This window comes from Podarcis muralis, chromosome 16 (genome assembly GCF_964188315.1).
Source record: "Podarcis muralis chromosome 16, rPodMur119.hap1.1, whole genome shotgun sequence".
NCBI classification, from domain to species: Eukaryota; Metazoa; Chordata; class Lepidosauria; order Squamata; family Lacertidae; genus Podarcis; species Podarcis muralis.
This window is the reverse complement of record NC_135670.1, coordinates 19,123,873-19,145,383: the sequence shown is the minus strand read 5'-3', so window position 1 is coordinate 19,145,383 and position 21,511 is coordinate 19,123,873. Positions and strand designations below refer to the sequence as shown.

The following is a 21,511-nucleotide window of genomic DNA, read 5'->3' as shown; positions in this document are numbered from 1 at the left end:
GTGGGAGATTTCACTTTTCTTGGGTCCAGCAGTAGTGGTGGATATTTATTTGCCAAGGTTACATATTTGCTCTCCAATTCATCTTTGTAATAGAAGGGAAGTGAGACCATCAATGATTCCCCCCCTTTTATTGGCCTGCACAGAAATTCCAGAATGCAGAAATACAATGTCCTCAGGCTGCAACCATTTCAGGATGTCCACTTGGCCAAGTTTGAGACCTCTTGTTTCCAAAAGTGATCATCCTGTAATACAAAAGTGAAATCAAATAAGAACATCAGAGAGAAGACTATTTTCAGATTTACACAGAAGCCTGTCCTAATATTATGTTCAGAGTCCCTCTGAGTTCCCACACTCTGAAGTTAGGTGGGTGGTGGGCCAGGGAACTAGTATTGTTAAATGCAGGACCAGAGAGCCTTGCTTGGTGCTAGATATCATGCCCTTTGATTCCCCATTGAAATCGTTCTTATTTTCCCAGCCTTTCCAGAATATTTTGTACATTTTTTACATTACATGTTAAAAACAGGTTTTGACAACTAAGAGTTGTTGAAACTGATTCCATTGAAGATCTGTATTTACCCAGTTTTGAAAAGTGGAAAGGGCCTCTCAAAATGCCTTGCAAAACAGCTGTGAATACTGCTTCTCCACTCTTGGCCTTGTTTTGCAGATAGGTTGATAGAACTCACTGGTGCTCCTCTGACAACGTATTGGGGATCTTTGGCAATTAATCATATGACTAGTGGCACCTACTCCCTACACTGCTTTCTTTTGGTTATTAACTGGAATTGGGATGGGCCTTTTCATTCTGCTTTGGTTTCATGGTGCAATATTTCTTGACAAACCTGCCATAGATTTTCATTGCTTCGGATTTTCTTCACTGAAGGACCTGCAGACACCACCCGGCTTTTATCTTGGAGAGCACCACACCCAATTTTAGTTGGATAGGAGAAGAAAGAGCTTGAAGAGGTGCCTGATTCTGCTAACAGACTCTTGTTCTTTTCCTTGCTTTTAGCCACCCCAGTGACATGTGGGTCTCCTGAATCCTCCACATGGATCTTCCTGCTTCCTTTTTTGCTCATTCCACCACAGTCTGAATTGACAAACAGAAATCCTGCAGAACATAAAACCAGGGCAGGACACCCTTGGTGTTCATGAAGCCACACACTCAAGTATAATTTGTGAACCACAAACATGTACAGGTGCAATTAACAATGCTGAAACAACACAAAAGCTCAGATCAACCAAACAGAACTACCATTATGCTTCTCTCATTCTTTAATTAATCTCATGTCACACACATGCAAAATTCACTTAGAGCATCTGGTGAGGGTCTGTTCTGGATTTCTTTGCCTTCTAAACCCAGATTTGCCTTCGCAGCCTTCACAGTCCCTTTGCCTTAGATGGAATTGTTCTCTTTTGATTTTTCTACAGACTTGCTAGTGTTACTTTAAATATTCTTACTATTTCTATGCTGCTTTGAATTATCTTGTGATGGCTGTATTGCTGCTTCGAAGGTTCCTGGCAAGTCAAAAGTTGACTTAAAATTTTATTAATAAACGGGGGCCACCCACTAATGCCCTTTCTTCAACTGGATAATTTCTTGTTTACATTGTAACCCAATAGCTTCATCTACTGAAAGGTGAAGAAATGACTGTACAATCCACCTTAGCCACCCCAAGTACACCCAAATTATAAATACACCCTGGTCTCCACCAAGCATAGTCTGTTCCTAAGATAATCAGCTTCAACCCTGGCTTTCAGTTGTCTCATCTGAATGCCTTGGGAGCCAAAGTACGGCAGGTGACTAGCTGATGCGATGTTTCTCATAGGTTTAATCAGGAGTCCAGATACTACATATAACAGAGCTCCATATAATTCAGACAGACAAGGAGACTAAAGGTTAATATTCCACACCTTTGATCCCTTCAAAATCCTACTTCAAAAGGACCTGAAGACATTTCATTCTCAACATCACAAGAACCAGCTGGTGCTAGGACTGTGTTTTGAGCATTATATAATGTAATTACTGCTGAAAATAACTCACTAAATGAGCTGCAGATTGTTAAGGAGCCACTACTGATTTTTTGTGTGTGTCCAAGGCCTATAGGGAAACCTGCAGCAGCATAGGGAGGGGCAGTGGCTCTCATCATCTAAACTCCAGGATCTCTGCCCTGCCTTTCTCTCTCTCTCCTAATTACATTAAGTATATCTGATAAAACAAGCGTTCCAAAAATGTACAACAAACTGGATCTCTGTCTTGACTTCATGCACACACTTTTCTGATGTACCTTTTCCTCCTTGCTCCAGCTGTGCAGAACTGAAGTTCGAGCCCAATAACTTCTGGTGAATGGTGGGTAAAGGAAGGTCTGCACTAAGCAGCCCTACTCCTGCCTCATCGTTTTTAGGCAATGGCTGCAAAAGAAGAAAGGGACACACAATAGATCATAGAGTCTTAAGAGTTGGAAGGGACCCAAGGGTCATCTAGTCCAACCCCCTGCAATGCAGGAATCTCAGCCAAAGCATACATGACAGGTGGCCATTCAACCTCTGCTTAAAAACCTCCAAGGAAGGAGAGTCAATAATGTAAGGGAGGTGTTAGATCAACAGTACTAGAACTCTCTCAGCAAATTCACTCTGCAGGCCTGACCTGAGAAGACATTTCATCTAGTCACATGTATCTTCATGAAATCAGTCACTATTATTATACCCCTTTTATAGGAAGGACAAATGAGGCTCAAATTATTGATTTGCCAAGCCCACTGTGAGTCCAAGGCTGAACTGAGAGCCCAAGCCCATCAGCAGACATAGGTGCCATCTATGCAGGGCCACGGGGGCCCAGGCACTCACAAATTTTCAATAAGCACACCCCAGGCACCCTCTGTCGTTGGGGGCAACGTGGTGCACCTGTCAGCAGTCATCGTTATAAGATATTTCTCCACAAAATAGGCTAGACTGAGATCTGAACTGGATTCTAGAATAGATATTTTGGTGGAAGATTAACTCTTTGTTGCTAATAGTTGCAACTAGGGCTGTTTTGAACAGAAGATGGATGGAGATAGCACAAGGAACTAAGGATGGCCAGCAAACACACTTAAACAGAGAAACTTGCCCTTCTGGCGTCACATGCACTGCTACATTTCCACTGGTTAAGAATGACTTTGTTGAAGGTATCTTTGATGGTCACTTGGAACTCCTGGGTATCTGCAACCTACAGATAAATAAATATAAACACAGGGAAAGAGAGAAACAGTTGTAGCTTTTACTCTCCACGAGGGAGGAAGTGAGCATGTCACTTTATTATTATTCATTAGATTTATATATTGCCCTTTATCAAAAGATCTCAGGGCAGTTCACAAGATAAAATGGACTCACTTAAATGGAGTAATCTGGAAGCATGCATAATTTAACTTTATTCACTTATTCATTACATTTATTTCCTACCTTTCCTCCCAGGAGCTCAAGGCAGTACAGTATACATGATTTCCTCTACAACACACCCCTCCCCCACTGCACCATCTTATATTAACAACCCTGGGAAGGAGGTGAGGCTGATAGAGAGAGTGACTAGGCACAATGAGGATTTGTATCCAGGTCTCCCAGTCAAGGAACAACACTGTAACCACTACACCAACCAGCTTCTCATTGCCTTTTGATGTGCTAACCACTTCTTCCTCCTCTCAGATTGTATTTTAACTCTGAGCAGTATAGCTTGAACATGTGTTTGTTCAATTCATCCGTTCACTTCCCTCTTCTTCCACATATGCCTTTCTATAGTAAGTTCAAGGCATAAACCTTGAAAATCTCACTTCCTTATTCTATGCTTATTTGCACAGTTGTTACACCACCAATTCCAACGGCTCAGTGACATTTATTTTATTATGAATATACCGGCCTTCACCTTAGTTATAGGACAGTATGTGGAAACAAAACAAGGACAAACTTAATAAGCTATATATTACAGACAATACAAAAACATAATAAAACAACAGTTCCACAAGGGGAAACTCATAAAATTCATCCAGACCTCTCCCCCCCCCCCAAAAAAAAAGCTTGGTGGAAGAGGCGCATTGTAACGGTACCTGTAACATAAATCACTCTGGCCATACCTGCAAAGACTGGAGGCATTTCCTTCTGAACTCACTGTCAGTGCTGCTTGAAACTATACTTGAAATGGCACCTGCCATGATGGGCAAAGACTGTGCCAGTTTCTGCTGTTCCTGTGAAGACCCAAGAGCATTGCATGGCATTTGGGTGTCTTACAGCATATAAAAATCAGAGCAAGATTTCCCTATCCTGTCCCGACTCACTGTCAGCACTGGATATCATACCACTTCTCCAGAGAGAGATCTGTGACAAGAATTTGAAGATCCCCTACTCTCTGCCCCATGCCCCTCACCACAACTCTTAGCCTCAGTGGTCCTTGTCTTCTGCAGTGAACTCTCACCCGGGACACTTTGTAATGCTGCTCCAGGATCCTACTGACCACTCCTTGGATGCAGCCTTTCACAGCTTGTTTGCTGCACAACAGGATAGGAGAGAGATGTGATAGGATCACTTGCCGGTCCCCTGCATCACACAAAGAGTGAAAATGACAAAGGATTAAATTAAGGATTAAATCTAGGTAAAGGGCAGTGGATGCCAAGTGGTCAAGCTGCAAATATTATACGCAAAAATTAGTACAAGAGGAATGTACCAAAACCTCAGAGATCACAGTAAGGTATGTTTTAAAGAAACAAATACACTTTTTGATATAGAGACAAATCGACCTGACTGGCCCTCTAGAGAAGAACCAGGAAACAGGATGTCAGATAGGGACCAACCTTTTACTCATGAGCTTTATACTGTTTGAATGTAGGAATACTTAGCAAATGAAAAGGTTGGACTTCCAAAATACCTATAAGGGCAATGTCTTTGTTAGGCCAACTAAAATGTCACAAAATAGTGTGCAAGCTTCTGAGTTCTCCAGAACTCTTCATCAGAGTGCTGGGGGAGGGGGGTCTGCATCTTTTAAGAGCCTTAGGTTGCAATGGAGGAGGAGGCAGCAAACAAAGTTCTGCAGGTTTTAGGTTGCACCAAGTCACCTTTGAGGAGAAACAAAAACTGATTCCCCATCTCTGGGTGGGCAGCTGTTACTCAGATCCAGTGCTATTTTGGGGGGACGGGACGCAGGGGTGTGCATACACCTAAACATTTTGTGAATCTTAAGTTTTGCCTCATTGAGGGGCAGTATTTCAATATGAGTAGGAAAATTAGAATACCCCTAAACATTTTTAGGGGGGAAAGCACTGCTCAGATCTGTCTCCATCCTCAGGGGAAACATGCAGGTTCCTTGTGTTTATTAAAAATATAACTGTTAAGTGCTGTGCTTGATAAAAATAAGTCAGAAGTAGCTAAACTAGGCAGCTTTACCTAGCTGGAGCTGTTCCTCTCAGCAAATCCCCCAAAGCAGAAACTTTCATAGCAAAGACAGTATCCTCTTCAAATATGAAAGACTGCTTTATTAAACCATGAAAAAACAAGTAGGGGATTACATGTTGAGAATTGTATAATGATGCATAGTAAGGAATCCAGAACAATTGACGAGTATCTGTTCTAGGATCCGAGCACGTAAAGGGCCAAAAGCAGTGAAAAGCTAAAAGAGTGCATACACTTGTTTTGGCTCTGCTTCTCCAATGCCCTGGATTCTGAATCTGTGTGCATGCCCTTCTGCTCACAGCCAATGTTGCAAATTGTTCTTTAACTGGGCAGTTATTTGAGGGAAATGGTCTCTAAACCACTTTCCCCCGCCCTGGCAATTTGCATTTTGTCTGCCGCCCTGGGCTTTTCAGAAAGAAGGGCAGTATATAAATAATAATAGTAATTATTATTATTATTTGCTTTGTTTCTAAAGACAATAGCTGTGAGGCCCCACTAAATGTTCTAAAAACCACATCCACACAGAATTTGTATTTTTAGTGTGGGGTAAACATGACCCTAAATCTCAGTTTAAATAATTCATCATCTCTGGCCAGTCTTCAGATGGCAGATCATTCCAAAACTCATATGGTACATTATTCTATTACACTCCCCAGAATAAGGTAGAAATATAAATAAATAGCAGCATGTACAGAAATTATAGACTGTCTTGTCATTAAACTGATCTGAGTAGCTGAGAAAGAGGAAGAGCAGTAGCGTTTGTTCCTGAGCATCTGAGTCCTGTTGGTGGCTGGCATGAAGCTTGTATCTGATATCAGGTTTTGCAGTATCTAAGAGACAGAACACATCACATGGCATATATAGATAGCACCAAGGATGAATGACTGTATCAAAGCAATTGGATGGTGTCAGGTAAACTAATTCCCCAGTATGTGCTTCACCCCCAGTTTTTAAAATACCTATCTTTTTGTTTTGAAACTCTTTAGTTTAACACCCCTGCTGTGCAAGATGGCAGATTTGAAGGCACTTTGAGGGCAAATGAAGACATTCCACCTTTGTACTTATGTCCACCTGCATATAATGATTGTGCAATAATTTTTTAAAAAATTATTTAGATTTGTATTGCAAAGCTATAAAAAAAATCAAGTAGGGCCAGCATCTCTTTTTAAAAGGAGGCTGGAGCGCAGGGCCATTTGACAAGCCCTCAAGTCCCACCTCATCCTGGAATAGTCCCGTGAGGACGGATGTCATACTGTACTGTATAGTCAAAGCCCAAGTGAATCATCAAGGCAGGTTTTTTTAATGCTATCTGCAGGAGGGAGACCACCCTCCTGTCCCTCTAACCTGTTCTGTTATATGTTTCAAGTTGTTTACAGTTTAAAGAAAGTGGCTGGCCTCTTATGGTCAAGCTGTATCACAAACCAAAAGTCAGTGGAAAGTTACTTCCTGCTCCAGCTGGCCACTGAATTTTTTTTACTCTGCCTCCAGGAGGACTTAACCCTTGCCTCTGTGTTCCACTCCTCCACTGACCAAGAAGCAGTGTGTTAAGTTTGAATGCAGAAGACACAGATTCCAACCTCAAGCTGTGAAGCTCAGTGGATGGCTTTAGGTGAGCCACTCATTTCTCTCACCTATACCTAGAGACCTAACTACATGTTATATTGGTCGCATGCTTCCTTGCATGGTCCCTAGTTTCCCCACCACCAAATGTGTTGTTGCATGAGTTTTCACCAAGCATGAATGCTTGTTCAGTCCTGTGTGATTATCCCTCAGGGTCCATTCCAGCTCTACAATTCTATTATTCCCAAATACTGTCCAATCACGCTTTTCCATGCAAATATCCATATGTTCTTCCTAAACCAGTGATGATATCCCATCAACCTTCTGCTTAATTTCTTTCATTCTAGCCAAATAATCCCTCCTTCTCTCTTGCATTTCATTAAAAAAAACAACTTGCATTGGCTATTTCTGTTCACCAGATACCACCAGAACATTTTTCTTTTCTTACTTGTTACTTCTATGCATGAGTTGCTGGCAACCCTAAGTTATGGAGTTAATTAGGGTAATTAGGAAAGTTGTTATTTGCACTGAAAATACAATATACAAAATATTTCTGCTTTCAGTCCCAGGAGTTCATGAGACTCCCCCAAGAATTTACATGGATAGCATATATTTTTCATGTTCACACTGGGCACAAGTAGTTGTGCAAATGACAAATATATCACCTTTACCTTCTTCCCAATGGGGATCTGAATTCAGTGTTGCCTGATAGCCATATTTCTCCCATGTTATTAGACATGAAGGATCTTTAAAAAAAGAACATGATGCTTCCTTTGTGGAGAACAATACAGGCAGACCTGCTGGGTCATAAAGAAAGATATATTACTAGCTAAGGGAAAAAAATCAGCAAATGAATGGTGGTATTGATATCACAGTACATGGGCGTAGCCAGGAAGCAGGACTTGGTTAGGGCGGGCAGGACTTTTGTTGCGGGGGGGGGGGGGGCAGAACCAACATGATTGGTCAGTTAGTTAAGTATTTCTATTGTTTTACTTGATGGGGGGGGGCAGCTACACCTATGTTACAGTAGACCTGCAAACAGTAAACCTTACTCCATATAGATCCACTTTGACCTTCCACTCACTGATCACAGCAAAGGATACAGAGACAGCAGCTATTTGTGCTGGCTTGTTAGGGTATGGTTTCTGGCAGGGACACAGGGAGACAACAGGCATGAGCCTTAGCTCTCCACTGAAGCCTCTTTCAGCTACCTCATCTGGAATTAAGAGGCAAATTGGCTCACCAGTCATGGGGTGGATTTTGTCACAAGATGAAGGCACATCCCTGGCTGCTGATCTGGTCATACACACAAAAGAAAGGGATAAAGGGGTTTAGGAAGAAAACAAGGAAATAGCAGGAGGAAGGCAAGACTGGCCATGGGCTAAACCAGCTTTCTCCAACCTAGTGTCCCTCAGGTGTTTTGGACTGCAACTCCCATCAGCCCCAGCCAGCATGGAGGGCACCAGCTTGAAGAAGGCAGGGCTAAACCATAGTGTTTTCAGGCCACATCTGACATCCACCTGCAGCTAACAGACCTGTACTGCGTTGACAGTTCAGATACTTTTGTATCAATCAGCACTCTATTAGGTTTGTCACATCTGTGAGCTAAACAAATTCAAATTATGCAATCAGGGGGAAAAACCCACATTTTATGACTGGTTATAATTTGCTCAAGTTACACAGACTCACATAAATTTCATTAGAACACTAATTTGTTTTTGAGCAAACATACATGGGATTGCATAGCACCTTCTTTTTGCCACAGGCTAAGTTGTATACACACACCACTTTGTGTAGCATAGCATGGTGGAAATCTCTTACAGTAAGTAAGAGAAGTGTAGCCTGCAACAAAATGTTGCAGTGTATCCTTGTTTTCTAATGGGAATCCTTCTGTCTAGGGTTTCAAGCCATCCAGCCTGCCATGGCGCCCTCCCCCACAATTATCCACTCAAAGTCCCTTAATTTTCCATGGCCACCTGGAGGGCATCTGAAGACATTCCATCTTCATACTTATTTAGGGAGTTGTGGGTATGTGGAACTGTCTCGTAGGTGCCTATGACAGGTCCCACTTGGCGGCTAGCTTTGGTTTTTCTAAGGTGCTTGTTTGACAAAAGCCAGGGATCCTTACTACACATCCAGCTCTCTGCTCCCATGTCCACCAGATGGCAACACAGACTGCTTATGAGATAAGGTGTTCTCTTCTACTTCTTTTTAAAAAAACATCTCAGCCAGTATTTTTGCAAGCAAATAACTGAGGTGCCTAAAGCAGGGCTTTGTGACCAGAAGATTAAGGAGATGAAGGAAATATTCTGGCGCCCAGACTCCTTCACCCTGCAGCAGCATTGCTTAACCCTCTCAATGTCTGGCATTCATCCTAAATTCAAATTCGGCCAGCAATGGAAACTTACTAAGGTCACCTACAACAGTGCTCTAGTAGAGTTCCTGTAAACTGACACACGGCTTGTACAAAAGAACTTCCAGTCCATTGTGCCCAAAATCTTTTGGCTCCAGTTTTGTAAAACAGGAAGAATAACATTCTGCCCCCTTTTAATCTTTTCATCATGCCTCATACAATCCCAAACATTCCACTAGTGTCCCTGAATCCCATCTCCATTATTAGTGCTCAACAGTAACTGCTAACTTAGTGCCTGCAGTAGAGACCCCTTCCTCCAACTCCTCACCTCACCTCACAAAATGACTCCCTTCACTCAGTAGTCTTGTCCCACCTGGCAAACATGTGGCAGCTCCCCTCTCTGTGCTAGACAGCAGAAGGAATATATATTTTGAACAATTACTGCATTTGTTTTGTTTTGTTTTATCATGAAACAGAACACCAATAAAAAAAAATAAACAAGACCCCCTTCTACACCCTTTCCTTAGCAACCAATGCTCACAATTTTCAATTGGCACTGCACACCATTCTAAAAGGAGCAACATAGAATATGCTGCAGCACGACCAAGTTATATGACTGGGCCAGTCAATTTTCAAGAACTTTAAGGCACTTGAACTTTAGGGATAATAGCTTGGACCTGGACACCATATCCATCTTTTGAAGGAGAAAGAGAGAGACAAATGGAGATAAATAATATAAATGAGTGGGACCTACAACAACATGTCACAGAATAGAGTGCTACCATTTAGGGCACTGAAGAGAAATGAAACAGCAGCAGCGGGTTTGCTTTGCTTTTCAGATTCTCCCAGGATTGGGAAGTTCATTAGCTTTCAGTTATAGAGAGTGCAAGATAATTTACTAACGCTGTTCAGACTCCTCTGACAGTTTCAGGACCTTTAACATACAAATTACACTGGGGTGTAAATGCTTACAACTTCACTGCTGATAGCCACTTGCCAAAAGGGAATAACAACTCCTCCCTGAAAAGGAGCTAACTAAATGCACTACTGAAAACACTCTGACCTGCAGGCAAGACATAGAAAAATCCAAAAGTATCTGTAAAATGTGGATTCTGCAGTTTTTTCTTATGGACCTTTTCTTTTTAAGCTAAAATAGAGAATCAAAACAACTCTTCCTTTGTCCTTTATATTCAACAAAATGGTGTATGAGATTTTAAAGGTATTGATAAAAGCGAGATGAAGATTATGTTTTGAGATTAGGAACAAAAATGCTAACACAAACAATTTAAGATAAAGGAAGTCTGGGCAGTACTATCCATCTTCCCCCCCTGCCCCACTTTTTACACGAAAAATGAGATTGGGCTTTAGAGCTGCAAGACTATGTGCATGGCTATGTACATATTGTTGCCTTAAAATGTTGCTAGGTCATTCTTTTTCTCAATTCAGATCAAAGCTGGTGTGGAGGAGAACACATAAAAATGCAGTATTCTTAAGAAATGACAGGATAGTTACGGATTGTGGCTAACATTGTGTGCACACTTGACAAACCAGCAGCAGGTGCACATTGGATGCAGAGTAAACAGGAGTGCGCACACAGCCTTAATGTTAAATAAGAGCCTGTTCAGCCTAACACAGGCCACACTGCCAAGTGCCAAATCATTGGCAACTTATTCAGGGCAGTGAAATTTCAGACTCTTCTGAAGCCATTGAAAGGAGAACAGGACATCCTTTGTTCTTGGCACACACTGAGTAGGAACTGACAGCAAAGCCACCAGGACAGACCTGCCTGCAGAATTCAACACGGGCAATTCTGCAGACCAAATGAGATTGACAGAGACTCTCACAATCTCTCCTGTTCTCAAGGAAAACCTGTAAGTACGTTGGCCCTAAAATGTTTAGTTTAGAAACCATATATACATTTGAGATTGAAGTGTGCCTGTTGGCTTTTGAAGTGACAACAAAAGACAATAAAGACATCTAGGTTTAGCAGTTTGGACTTATGCAGATGAAAGAAAGCCCCAAGTACCTCAGGATACATGTTTGGGTTGCAACCCTGAGCAGGAGCTGCCCTGCTAGCAGGTAAAGGATGCACGGCAATATTGTTTTTATTTTGGGGGAGGTGGAAGTTCAGGTCCCTTGTAGTATCATACAATGATTATGCTATACAGGGTCATGGTTAACTCAGTCATGGATAGCAGGTGTTTCAGGCATCTGCCACACCTATCGAGAAAAGGCATGCCTCAGCTCTCTTGTTGCCCGGCCAGGGGCTGGGTTCTTTCCCCCCCTTTTCAGCAGGCATGATAACTATTGTTTCATGTCAACTGGCAGAACAACTGAACCTTATAATCCTTTTACAGCTATCAATATTACTTCGTGGTGGAAACATTTACTCACTTATAGGTCTCAGCAGAGATTGAGCCGTTCACTTTTACACAATAATGAAATTTTACCTACAGAGCAGAGCAGTAGAGAATTCAAGTTAGACTCAAAACAGCAAAGAAACATAGGAAGTGGCTTTCTATCAAGACAGACAATGGGTCCATCTAAGCTCAGTTTTGCCTCTTGTGTCATCTGATGGAGGGGATGGGCAGGGAAGATCTGCATCCTGATCTGTGCTAGGATGTAGAAGTGCTGAGAGACTGCAGGGCCCATGGTAAGCCAGGTAAAAAGCACAATGTTTTAGTAGAGAAGGAGTGAAAATTAATAAGGAATATGGGGGCTGTGATGGAAGTTCATAAGAAACAAGGGGAAATGAATAAGTGGTGAAAAATAAAAAATAAAAATTGTAACGGCAAGAAATACTGGCTTCTACCATGCCCAACCTTTGCACTTCACCCACTCACTTTTGCACTTCAGCCATGGACACTTTGACATGTGGCTCCAGAGGGTTTGCCACCTGTCAATCCCTGGAAAATGTTAACCATCCCTCATCTACACTGTCTGTCAGTAGCTCTCCAAGGTCTCAGACAGAAGCCTTTCCCAGCCCCACCAGAAGATGGCAGGGACTGAACCTGGGAACTTTTGCATGCATAGTATACTGAGCTACAGCCTTTGCCTGTAAGACTGGGTAAGAAGAGATGGGATCCCCACAGTAATCAATATATTTATAGCTATAACTAAGTACAGGTGAGCCATACGAAATACAAAGCAATTTTGCATCCTGCAGTATGACCTACGTCCAAGAGTTTAATCCCCCCCCCCCCGTCTTTCCTGCAGCATAGTGGGTGGGCTGAAGGGAAAATACCTCTCAGAAAGTGCTATGTTAGTCCTCAATCCTGACATTGGGAGGCATGGCTTCTGAGTTGGAGATATGGCTTCCATGAGGTTCTCATCCCCAACAATCTCTACTTTTACAAAACACACTTTGGCTAGTGCACATTTGTTTTCAGTGTCTAGGTGGTGTGTTGACTGGGGGCTGGGAGTAATACTGAAGTACTAGCTATGTCTCTCCCCTTCCTGCCTGTTCTTTCGTCAATCAACCTACAGCCCTCATATATTCCAATTAACTTTGCACCTGTGCTTATTGTCATGCTGTCATTAAGCAATCACTCCTCAAGAAATGCAGAGTAAACTTTGCATGAAACCCAGAGTAAACAATAGGTTTACATGCAGACAATGGCTGTGTGCATGCCTAGTTCTGTCCACTTCACGCCCTAGCTCTGCCAGCAACCAATGAAGCATGGCAGATGTGGCAGGCACTAAACCCATTTAATCTCATTCCCTTTTAAATACCTTTAGACACAATGTGTGTACACACCTGGCCCCATGTTGGCATTCTTCATATTGTATAAGAACTGCAAAATATGCATTTCCTCCCTTGTATGAAAATAAAATTAATAAAATCAAGTCAAACAACATCGGGGGGGGGGTCCTAGCACACGGGTGGGCAAACTAAGGCCTGGGGGCCAGATCTGGCCCAATTGCCTTCTAAATCCGGCCTGTGGACAGTCTGGAAATCAATGTGTGTTTTCACATGAATAGAATGTGCTCTTTTATTTAAAATGCATCTCTGGGTTATTTGTGGGGCATAGGAATTCGTTCATTTCCCAAAAAAAAATATAGTCCGGCCCCCCACAAGGTCTGAGGGACAGTGGACCAGCTCCCTGCTAAAAAAATTTGCTGACCCCTGGTCTAGCACCTGGACTGCTTCAAAGGTCAAGAATGAGAACTATCCTCTTATTCAGCTCCTTGAACATCTTCCTAACCCCCCAACTTAGCACCCCTGTTTTCAACAAACTAGTCCTGAGGAGGCTTCAGATGGAATGATATTCTACAAAACCAAATGCAGAAGTGGAATCTTACTGTTGTGTGTGTAAGGCTGATCCGGTGGATGAATTGCTTCAATGCCAAACAGTCCTCCTCAATAGCTCCAGATTTCTCATCAAGCTGAAAAGCCACAAGATGCACCATGTTAAGAGCCCCTTTCCAAAAACTTTGCCTTAAAGCAGTATTTTATTCCGTAAGCTACCAAAGATCTCAATTTATTTCACGTCACCGCTTTGCGTGGCCATCAAATCCTCAGTTTCAATTTAGAGACTGAAAACACTGGTGAGGGAAAGGAGAAGGCATGCAATTCTTTCTTTGTTACTGTAAAGCACTTTAAGCCAGCCAGGACCTGTGAAGTGCAGCACTTTATATTTCAAACAAACAAGACTCCCGTTTCCTCTTACTGTCTCTTTTGTGAAATGTGGGAACCAATAAATTTTTAATACATCTGTTTGCACATGGCACAACCCACTCCCTTACATAAGAGAGACCGTGCAAGGGGATTTTCTTCACTCACTAGTTCAAATTGGAATCTAGGTCCTTGAACCTGTCATTATGCTGTAAAGAAAAATCAGGCCACTGACTTTAACTTCAGGGATAGTTGTACCAGAAGAACTAATGTGCTTTTCATTTATGGTGGTGGTGCAGGAATAACTCCCTGCCTCCCAGCAGTTTTCTGTGGATTTTAGGCATCTATATTTTACTGTACATATGTTCTAGAAAACACTGTGACAGCAACGGCAGTTTTGGAGCAGGTTTCAGTTTTGTAGGGCAGATAAGTAGGGCTGGTCTACAAAGCTGTCCCACCTAAACATCTCTCTGAAGAGAAGGCAAGAGGCCAAAATACAGTACATGAAAAAGGGACAGCTGCAGATTGCCACCCTCTCACAGTTGTGAAGACTGGCACCATAAAAGCCAGAGGCTTTTGGAGATGTGAGTTCAGAGGCCCAAGACTCTTAGAAATGAAAACATGGACTTAGACTATGGTTGTTAAAAAAACAAAACAAAACAGTTAACATCACCTCTAGTTTGGCCCTCAGTCCTCTGCAGGAACAGAGGTAACATATTTATTTGCAAGCAACTATTAGTAATAAAACTGGAGACAACTTTCAAGTTCAGGCATTTGCGGAAAAAAAGGAACCCCCCCCCCAAAAAAAAGAACTAGCAAACCCTCTGGGGGCTTGATCTTACAGCAAAGAGCTATGAAGCTTTCATTGTTACATGGAAAGATATAACACCTTGCTGTTAGATGCAGTTGCAGTACATTTCTAACCAGAGGCCTCACAGGAAATCTAATTGAAATATTGCAGGCCAGATCTTATAGGGCATCAGTGTTTGAGGAAAAGCAGCAGCAGGGATTTTAGAGAGATTTATAGCTAGCAAAACTGCAGACAGGCCAATATGTCCTCATAATTGTTCACAGGGCTGGCATTGATATGTCCAATGCCATTGCATGGGTTGTCCACGTTGTGTACACATTCCCATTTACACTGCATCTAGTGTGTTCCAACTGCTAGTTTGGGAAGAAGTGAACACAAGTCATTAGCCACAATCCATATCTTTCTTGCAGTTTCTAATGAAATACTGCATTTTGATGTGTTTTTCCCCATCCTGTTTTGATCCAAATTGAGAAAAAGAACAACCTAGCTGTGTTTTAAGGTGGTAATATGTGCACAACCTAAAGTATCATCCAGGCTCTGCAGGATAATTTGCACCAGGTTTGAGAATTAAGGTCCAAGTCCACACAAGAGTCTAACCTCAAAGGAGAGTTGAAAAGGCATGATGTCTATACATTCATGGGGACACCCCCTTCCACTCAAGGCTTTGCTCTGGCATAAAGGCAGCAAATCTTTCATTTCTGCAGGAGGGAAAATTACTAATGTAAGACAAACATTGTAAGGCCAGCAAATAAATCCTGTTCTCTGGATGAAACTATGGTTAGAAGACATGGAACGTAGGTTTGTATGTAGCTGTCCACAATACATCTTCCTTACAATGACTCGGGGATGGTGCAGACCTTTTAATGTTGGTTCCAGGTGCTGGCTAACAGGAACCCAGCATTAACAGTGAATAAGACTGGTACTGGCTTTTCCCTTAATGGTGCTTAAGGCATAGGGAGATGACCACTACAGTATATTTGGGAAGATTTAGTGACCAGTGGTCAATCTGCTCTCCAGGAGCTAACTGGTGATGGGTAATTTCAAAGCCCCTCTCCCTTCTTATCGCTCTTTATCTTTAAACAGGACTTTGACTAGGTAATCTTTCAAACCAAGGTCTGCCCTTTACAGAAGACTATCTGGCTTACAAAGTAGAACACATAGCCACCCAAAAAAGATAGGCAGGGGGAATTCAGTCTTGTGAAGGGAATGGGTGGGAGGATGGAGCACACATTCACACAGTTGGCTTCTTAATTATGCTTAAAAGGGAGCCAGTATTATGTCTGGACCAATAAGCGCTGGGTGAATTTGCAATATTAGGACTCAGGAGGGAATCCCTATGTCTGACTGATTGCTTATAGCAATCTGTGGCTTTGCTCACTTGCCTGAAGCATCCCAAGTTACTGTTCTGTGGGTGGTGGTCAGGATTGTATGGGTCAAGGGAGGGGAGGTGGGTGGTCCTGTCTTTGGGCATATGAGGACTGGCCTTTTTAGTCTCTTCCAACTCTGGCTCTAAAATGAAACTAGCAAGGTTTATATTTAGGACAGCTTTACCATGTTTTATTAGTCTGAAGGAGGAGACACAGATAAATCTCAGGGGAACACTGCTGTTCTTGCTGCGCAGAAACTGTGAAATTACCTGGCACCAACTAACTTCATTATGGGAAGAAAAGCAACTAGGCATTAAAACTCTCCCACACTGATGTTAGAATAGCATGTGAACAATTTCCTACCTAAGGCCATGGTTATATTATGTGGAGTAAGGTAGGACAGGCCTGAACTGATTCCACAAGGCCCAGCTTGTGATTCCTATCACCCCGTTTCAGACAAATCATGCCCCACTGTAGTCTTCTAAAAACAGTAGATGTCAAAAAAAGGTAAGAGATTGCCCCTGCCTCCCCCTGCCATAAATTCAAGCACTGTCTGGGCCTTCTAAGGCTACCTGTAACTTAGGACATTATTATTGGATGCAAGCCTTAAGCCTGAGCTGTCTCCAAGATCAGGAAATCTACAGCCACAATCTGGAACCTTCAGACATTGGTAACTGAAAGGCTATTTACCTCTACACATCTGATCACTGAGAGGTTTGTAGCAGAAGTCACCTTTTGCTGAAACTGCAAGGAACAAACAATGGACAACTTTTATTTACTGTATTTTATTTCAGATTTCTGTTAATTTCTATGAATAATGACATATCAAAATACAGCTTCCAGACGTGCAGTCTATTGCACCAAAACCACCAAATAGTATTGTGGCACCTTAAAGGCTAACTTGTTTTTATTATGCCATATAACCTTTTGTGGATGAGAGCTCTCTTCATCTGATGCATGGAGTGTGATCAGGTGTCAAGGGGAAAAGGCAAAAGTCAGAGTTAAATGGCAGCAAAAAGTAAGGTCTGTGACAACTCAATTACAGCAAAAATGTATGTAAAATCTGCTTCACAACAGCAGTAATAGGAGATTCAAGACTGGTTGTAGCATGAGGGAGAGTGAGTACCTCAAGTGGTAAGTGCTGGGAGGACAGGACTATGTGCGTCAAGTGGCCTGCCTTGCACCTCTTAAGCTAGCTTCCTGCCTACATGTACAGTGGTACCTCGAGTTAAGAACTTAATTCGTTCTGGAGGTCCGTTCTTAACCTGAAACTGTTCTTAACCTGAGGTACCACATTAGCTAATGGGGCCTCCTGCTGCCACCGCACAATTTCTGTTCTTATCCTGAAGCAAAGTTCTTAATCCGAGGTACTATTTCCGGGTTAGTGGAGTCTGTAACCTGAAGCATCTGTAACCTGAGGTACCACTGTACAGTGAACAGTGCAGACCTGTAGCCAGTGTTCTAGTAAGATTTAACTGCCAATCAAGTCAGCTTTTTTGTATGAAATAGGAGGGAGTGACATTTTATCCTTTGCTCCAAGCAGCAAAATGTATTGGGCTGGCACTGTGATGAAAACACAAATCAGTTTAACCTTGCTGAGTAACATGACAGTACAATGGGAAAGCTGGAAACAGTCATCCAAACTATTGGTAGTCATGCAGAGGGCAAGAGGGCCTGAAAATGGTTGCCTGGGTGGGTGGGTTATTCCTAGTTGGTAAATATGAGGGCATTATCAAGTTCCACCTGCCTTCTTTTTTTACCCTTCTGTAAAATATAGACATTGTAAGAGTCCTTCTGAAGGCACCATTTAAACTATACTCACTAGTAGTAGTACAGTGGGAATGATGCACACGCTGGAAAGAATCTTCAATGTCCACTGAAACTACAAGTATCCGTTCTAATGTGGAAAATCCTTCTGACTGTTCTTCCTTTGCATACTGAAGGCGAACAAATAGATATTCTAGAATCTGAAATTGTAAAGAGCCTTGTGAAACATGCAATAAAACATGTAATCATATACACAAATTCTGTCCTGAAAGAAGAGTGTGGACACACAGTATCCTGTTCTACTAATTTGAGCACTGGCAGGATTGAAACCACCACCTGGCCTTGGAAATGGGATGGTCTGGTGTCATGCCCTAAAAGCTTCAGTAGGATTACAGGCAATTCTGGGTCCAAGGCGGCATTCAATTTCTCTTACTGCTATCACACAATTCTAGAATGCCAATGTTACTCAAAGCTTTTCTTTCATCCCAAGGATTATGGTATGATTTTTTTACTGTGTCTATTTTGAATTGCCAAGCAGAGTTCTTTCACTAAAAGGTTTGAAAATCAGAAATAAATATAAGGAGGTTTTATTTTTAGGATAGAGGTCTCATCCAGACCAGTTCTATATAAAGGTTATCAGTCTTAGAAATAAATATCTGCTACTGGGGTTTTTTCTACTTTTGCTCCCTGAAACTGCTGAATGGATCAGGCGCTCTTAATCCAGGAGTAAATTCTGAAATCTTGGCTGGGGAATCACAGCAAACCTGGAGGGAGAAAGTCCTTTGGAAGAAAACAGCTTGCAACAACAAATGTTGTCTGTCCTAGGCGAAGAAAATGTTTGGGGAAAACACTGGCAAAGTATACTGAATAGCAAAGCCTTTCTCCTCCAGCAGCCCTAGATTCTGTAATCCCTGGCAGCAAGGTAAAAAGTGGATTAGAATGTATCAGGCAGCACCACTGCCAGCATCATTATATCTTCACAGAGTTTTTCCCTCAGGTGGGAGGTTTCCAAAATGCCTCACATCAACTGAATGCCTTTGTTTTAGCCCCTAATGTTTCTCTACATGATATACAAAAACCCTAGCTTAATTTTGACCATTGAAGATTTTGCTCAACAGAAGTTTCCCTCAACCTGAAAGCCACAAGGCCCTGAGCAATATACATGTATTCTCAGTGGCCACTAGAGGGTAGAATAAGAGCATGTACATCAATTAAGCATAGAGGCTATAATATACAGTAATGCTGACTCTGGGCCATGTTGCTTCACAGGTCAGATAAAAATAAATTGTATTCAGATGCAATTATTGTAGTCTCCCCCACTAAAAGATGCTGTTCAGATTATCTGTTTTGGTCTTCAGCACTAGAACACTTTGGCCATGTAGGTTATACTACCCAGACTTTACAGAAAGGGAATTTGAGACATTAAATGAAGTTAAAGTTAAATCCAAGCCCTTCTTTGGAAAAAGTCACGTGCGTTAAATGTGCACCAGATAAGCTTTAAATGTATGGTGTGGATTTCAGCCAGAAATTTAGGGAACTGGATAGTTTCCATTGTTATTTAGTCCTGGTGCCTATCCATGCAGTATATCCCTGAAACGATGTGATGTTTGCTTTTCTTTTTCTACCTCATAGATGTGTGGGGAAAGCCTGTTATGTACATTTCAACAAACAAGGAAAACCCCTGACCCCAAACTTCTGCCCCCTTCTTCCACAGTTCTTTCCTCTGCCTTCCCTCACACAAGCTGCCACAAGTTGACCTCAAAAATTTAGGTCAGCTTGTTGCTCCCAATGTTATCAGCTTGCCACCTTTTCTTCCTACCTCAGGCCAGGCCTCCCATTCCCCACCCCCCATCCCAACACCCCCTCACACCTACAAGCCCACCTGCTCCTCCTTGGTTCCCAGCACCCTCAACAACCTCCCCATCCTCATCCTCACACATCTTGAGGCTGTGTTTGTGATACTTATTATAGTTGTGAGCTATGAGGGGGTTAATTAGCAAGGCAGAGAGAGTAAGTGTGTGTTAAAATTAGCCCCCTCATAGCTCACTACTGTCAACCCCCCCCTTCCTTTTTCACTTGAATCCATCACACATTTCAACCACATGAAACGCCTTCCCGCCCCATCCCAGGGGGCGCGCGCTCACCGTGCGAGTTGCCAACGCCAAGTCCCCCATGGCTAGGCGCGCGGCCGTCTCTTTTCCCGCGCAAAATTGGACACCATCCCAACCCCAACCCCCCACTCGGGGACAGGAAAGCGCGCCCTCGCCAAGCGCGTCCCCGGCTCCTCCCTCTTTCAGTCAAGAGCCAGACCCGTTCCTTCCCCCTCTTCAAACCCCCTTTCTCCCTCAACCCCCCCCCATCCTCCTCCTCCAGGTACAATAACGATGATGATAGTAATGATGATTAGTCTTTACTGACCCTTCACGTCCACTCGCTTTCAACCCTCACTATAACCCTCTTTACCTATATCGATCAGTCCTTCGATATTGCTAAGTTTAGGTGACGCTCCCCGGTTATAATTACAGTATCTCCATTTTATGTCTCTCTCAGGAACATTTCCGCCCCCCACTCCAGCAACACACTTTTAGTTCCACCTCTAGCCTTATATTATATATTATTGAATTTATATACTGCCCTATACCCAGAGGTCTCAGGGCAGTTCACAGAACAAAATCAAAATGTTGTTGTTGTTTAGTCGTGTCTGACTCTTTGTGACCCCATGGACCAGGGCACGCTAGGCACTCCTGTCTTCCACTGCCTCCCGCAGTTTGGTCAAACTCATGCTGGTAAAAACCATAAAATATATAATCAAAAGAAAAACAACAACCCAATAACACACCACCACCACCAAAAAAACACCCCACATTTTAAAAGGACGTAGGATGTCAGTCCAATCAATCAAAACCCTGGTTAAAAGGGACTTCAACGGATCCCCCCCCCCATATCTTTAAAGACGCTTTGTCCTCAAAAGAATTGACTGACACCCCCACCCAGGAGCTCATCAGATCAAGCAATCTCAGTAACACCCACTCCAGATTGATTGATTGATTGCATTTATATCCCACCTTTCTCTCCAAGGAGCTCGAGGCATCCTACCTGGTTCCCCTCAATTAATCCCCACAACAGCCCTTTGAGGTAGGTTAGGCTGAAACCGAGTGACTGGCCCAAGGTCACCCTGTGAGCTTCATGGCCAAGTGGGGATTTGAAATGCAGTCTCTCTTGAGTCCAAGTCCAGCATTTTAACCTCTGCACCAGCGGGCTGTCTTCCTATATACAATTTCCAGATTGCTGGGTCTGTGCTCATCGAAGCTGCCCTCTGTCTCCCCTAGTACACAGCCACTTTTATCTCCAAACTCATATTTCATTTTAGTTGGCCCTCATGCATGTTCACTTCATCAAATCTGGCCCTCTCTGAAAAAAGTTTGGCCACCCCAGCTAAACACACCTACCCACTCCTACAACATTCCCATTATTCAAATTACTGGATGTACAGACATTGGTTTCCTTGCCAACCTTGTTCGATCTCCTATTTTCCGCCCCTAAAGCTAGCACATTATGCTGCCCACCCACACCCCTTCAAATGGCAAGGTAAGGAGTTTGAGGTCAAACTTGTTTTGGTTGAAACA

At 42.7% G+C, this 21,511-nt stretch overlaps 2 protein-coding genes across 16 annotated transcripts in view; one reads left to right on the top strand and one right to left on the bottom strand.

The window, feature by feature from the left end:
• LOC114586219 (acylphosphatase-2-like) overlaps positions 1-21,511 on the top strand; it is a 33,517-nt gene that overhangs the window by 1,747 nt on the left and 10,259 nt on the right. For 3 of the 6 annotated variants that reach the window (XM_028709349.2, XM_077920778.1, XM_028709348.2), the window contains exon 2: positions 6,901-7,021. The gene's annotated coding sequence lies outside the window, so the exon portion shown is untranslated. Of the gene's footprint in view, positions 1-6,900; positions 7,022-10,998; positions 11,197-20,157; positions 20,259-21,408; positions 21,474-21,511 lie in introns of those variants that run through there. The other 3 variants (XM_028709350.2, XM_028709352.2, XM_077920776.1) reach the window with 3 other exon arrangements.
• Positions 114-20,336, bottom strand: TOP6BL (TOP6B like initiator of meiotic double strand breaks). Of its 10 annotated transcripts, none has more exons than XM_077920771.1 (15): positions 20,304-20,336; positions 17,941-18,085; positions 16,809-16,862; positions 15,349-15,449; positions 13,628-13,711; positions 11,720-11,775; positions 9,659-9,730; positions 8,077-8,268; positions 7,638-7,792; positions 6,105-6,242; positions 4,442-4,563; positions 4,104-4,214; positions 2,286-3,205; positions 840-1,108; positions 114-242 (listed from the first exon to the last, which is right to left on the bottom strand). In XM_077920771.1, the coding sequence occupies exons 3-13, from the start codon at positions 16,816-16,818 to the stop codon at positions 3,089-3,091; spliced, it is 1,158 nt and encodes a 385-aa protein (XP_077776897.1). In that variant the 5' UTR covers positions 16,819-16,862; positions 17,941-18,085; positions 20,304-20,336; the 3' UTR covers positions 114-242; positions 840-1,108; positions 2,286-3,088. The 10 variants fall into 10 exon arrangements, with proteins under 10 accessions (XP_077776897.1, XP_077776898.1, XP_077776894.1 ...); XM_077920772.1 differs by having other exon boundaries at positions 17,941-18,055; positions 20,304-20,325; XM_077920768.1 differs by lacking the exon at positions 20,304-20,336 and adding an exon at positions 20,030-20,153 and having other exon boundaries at positions 17,941-18,055.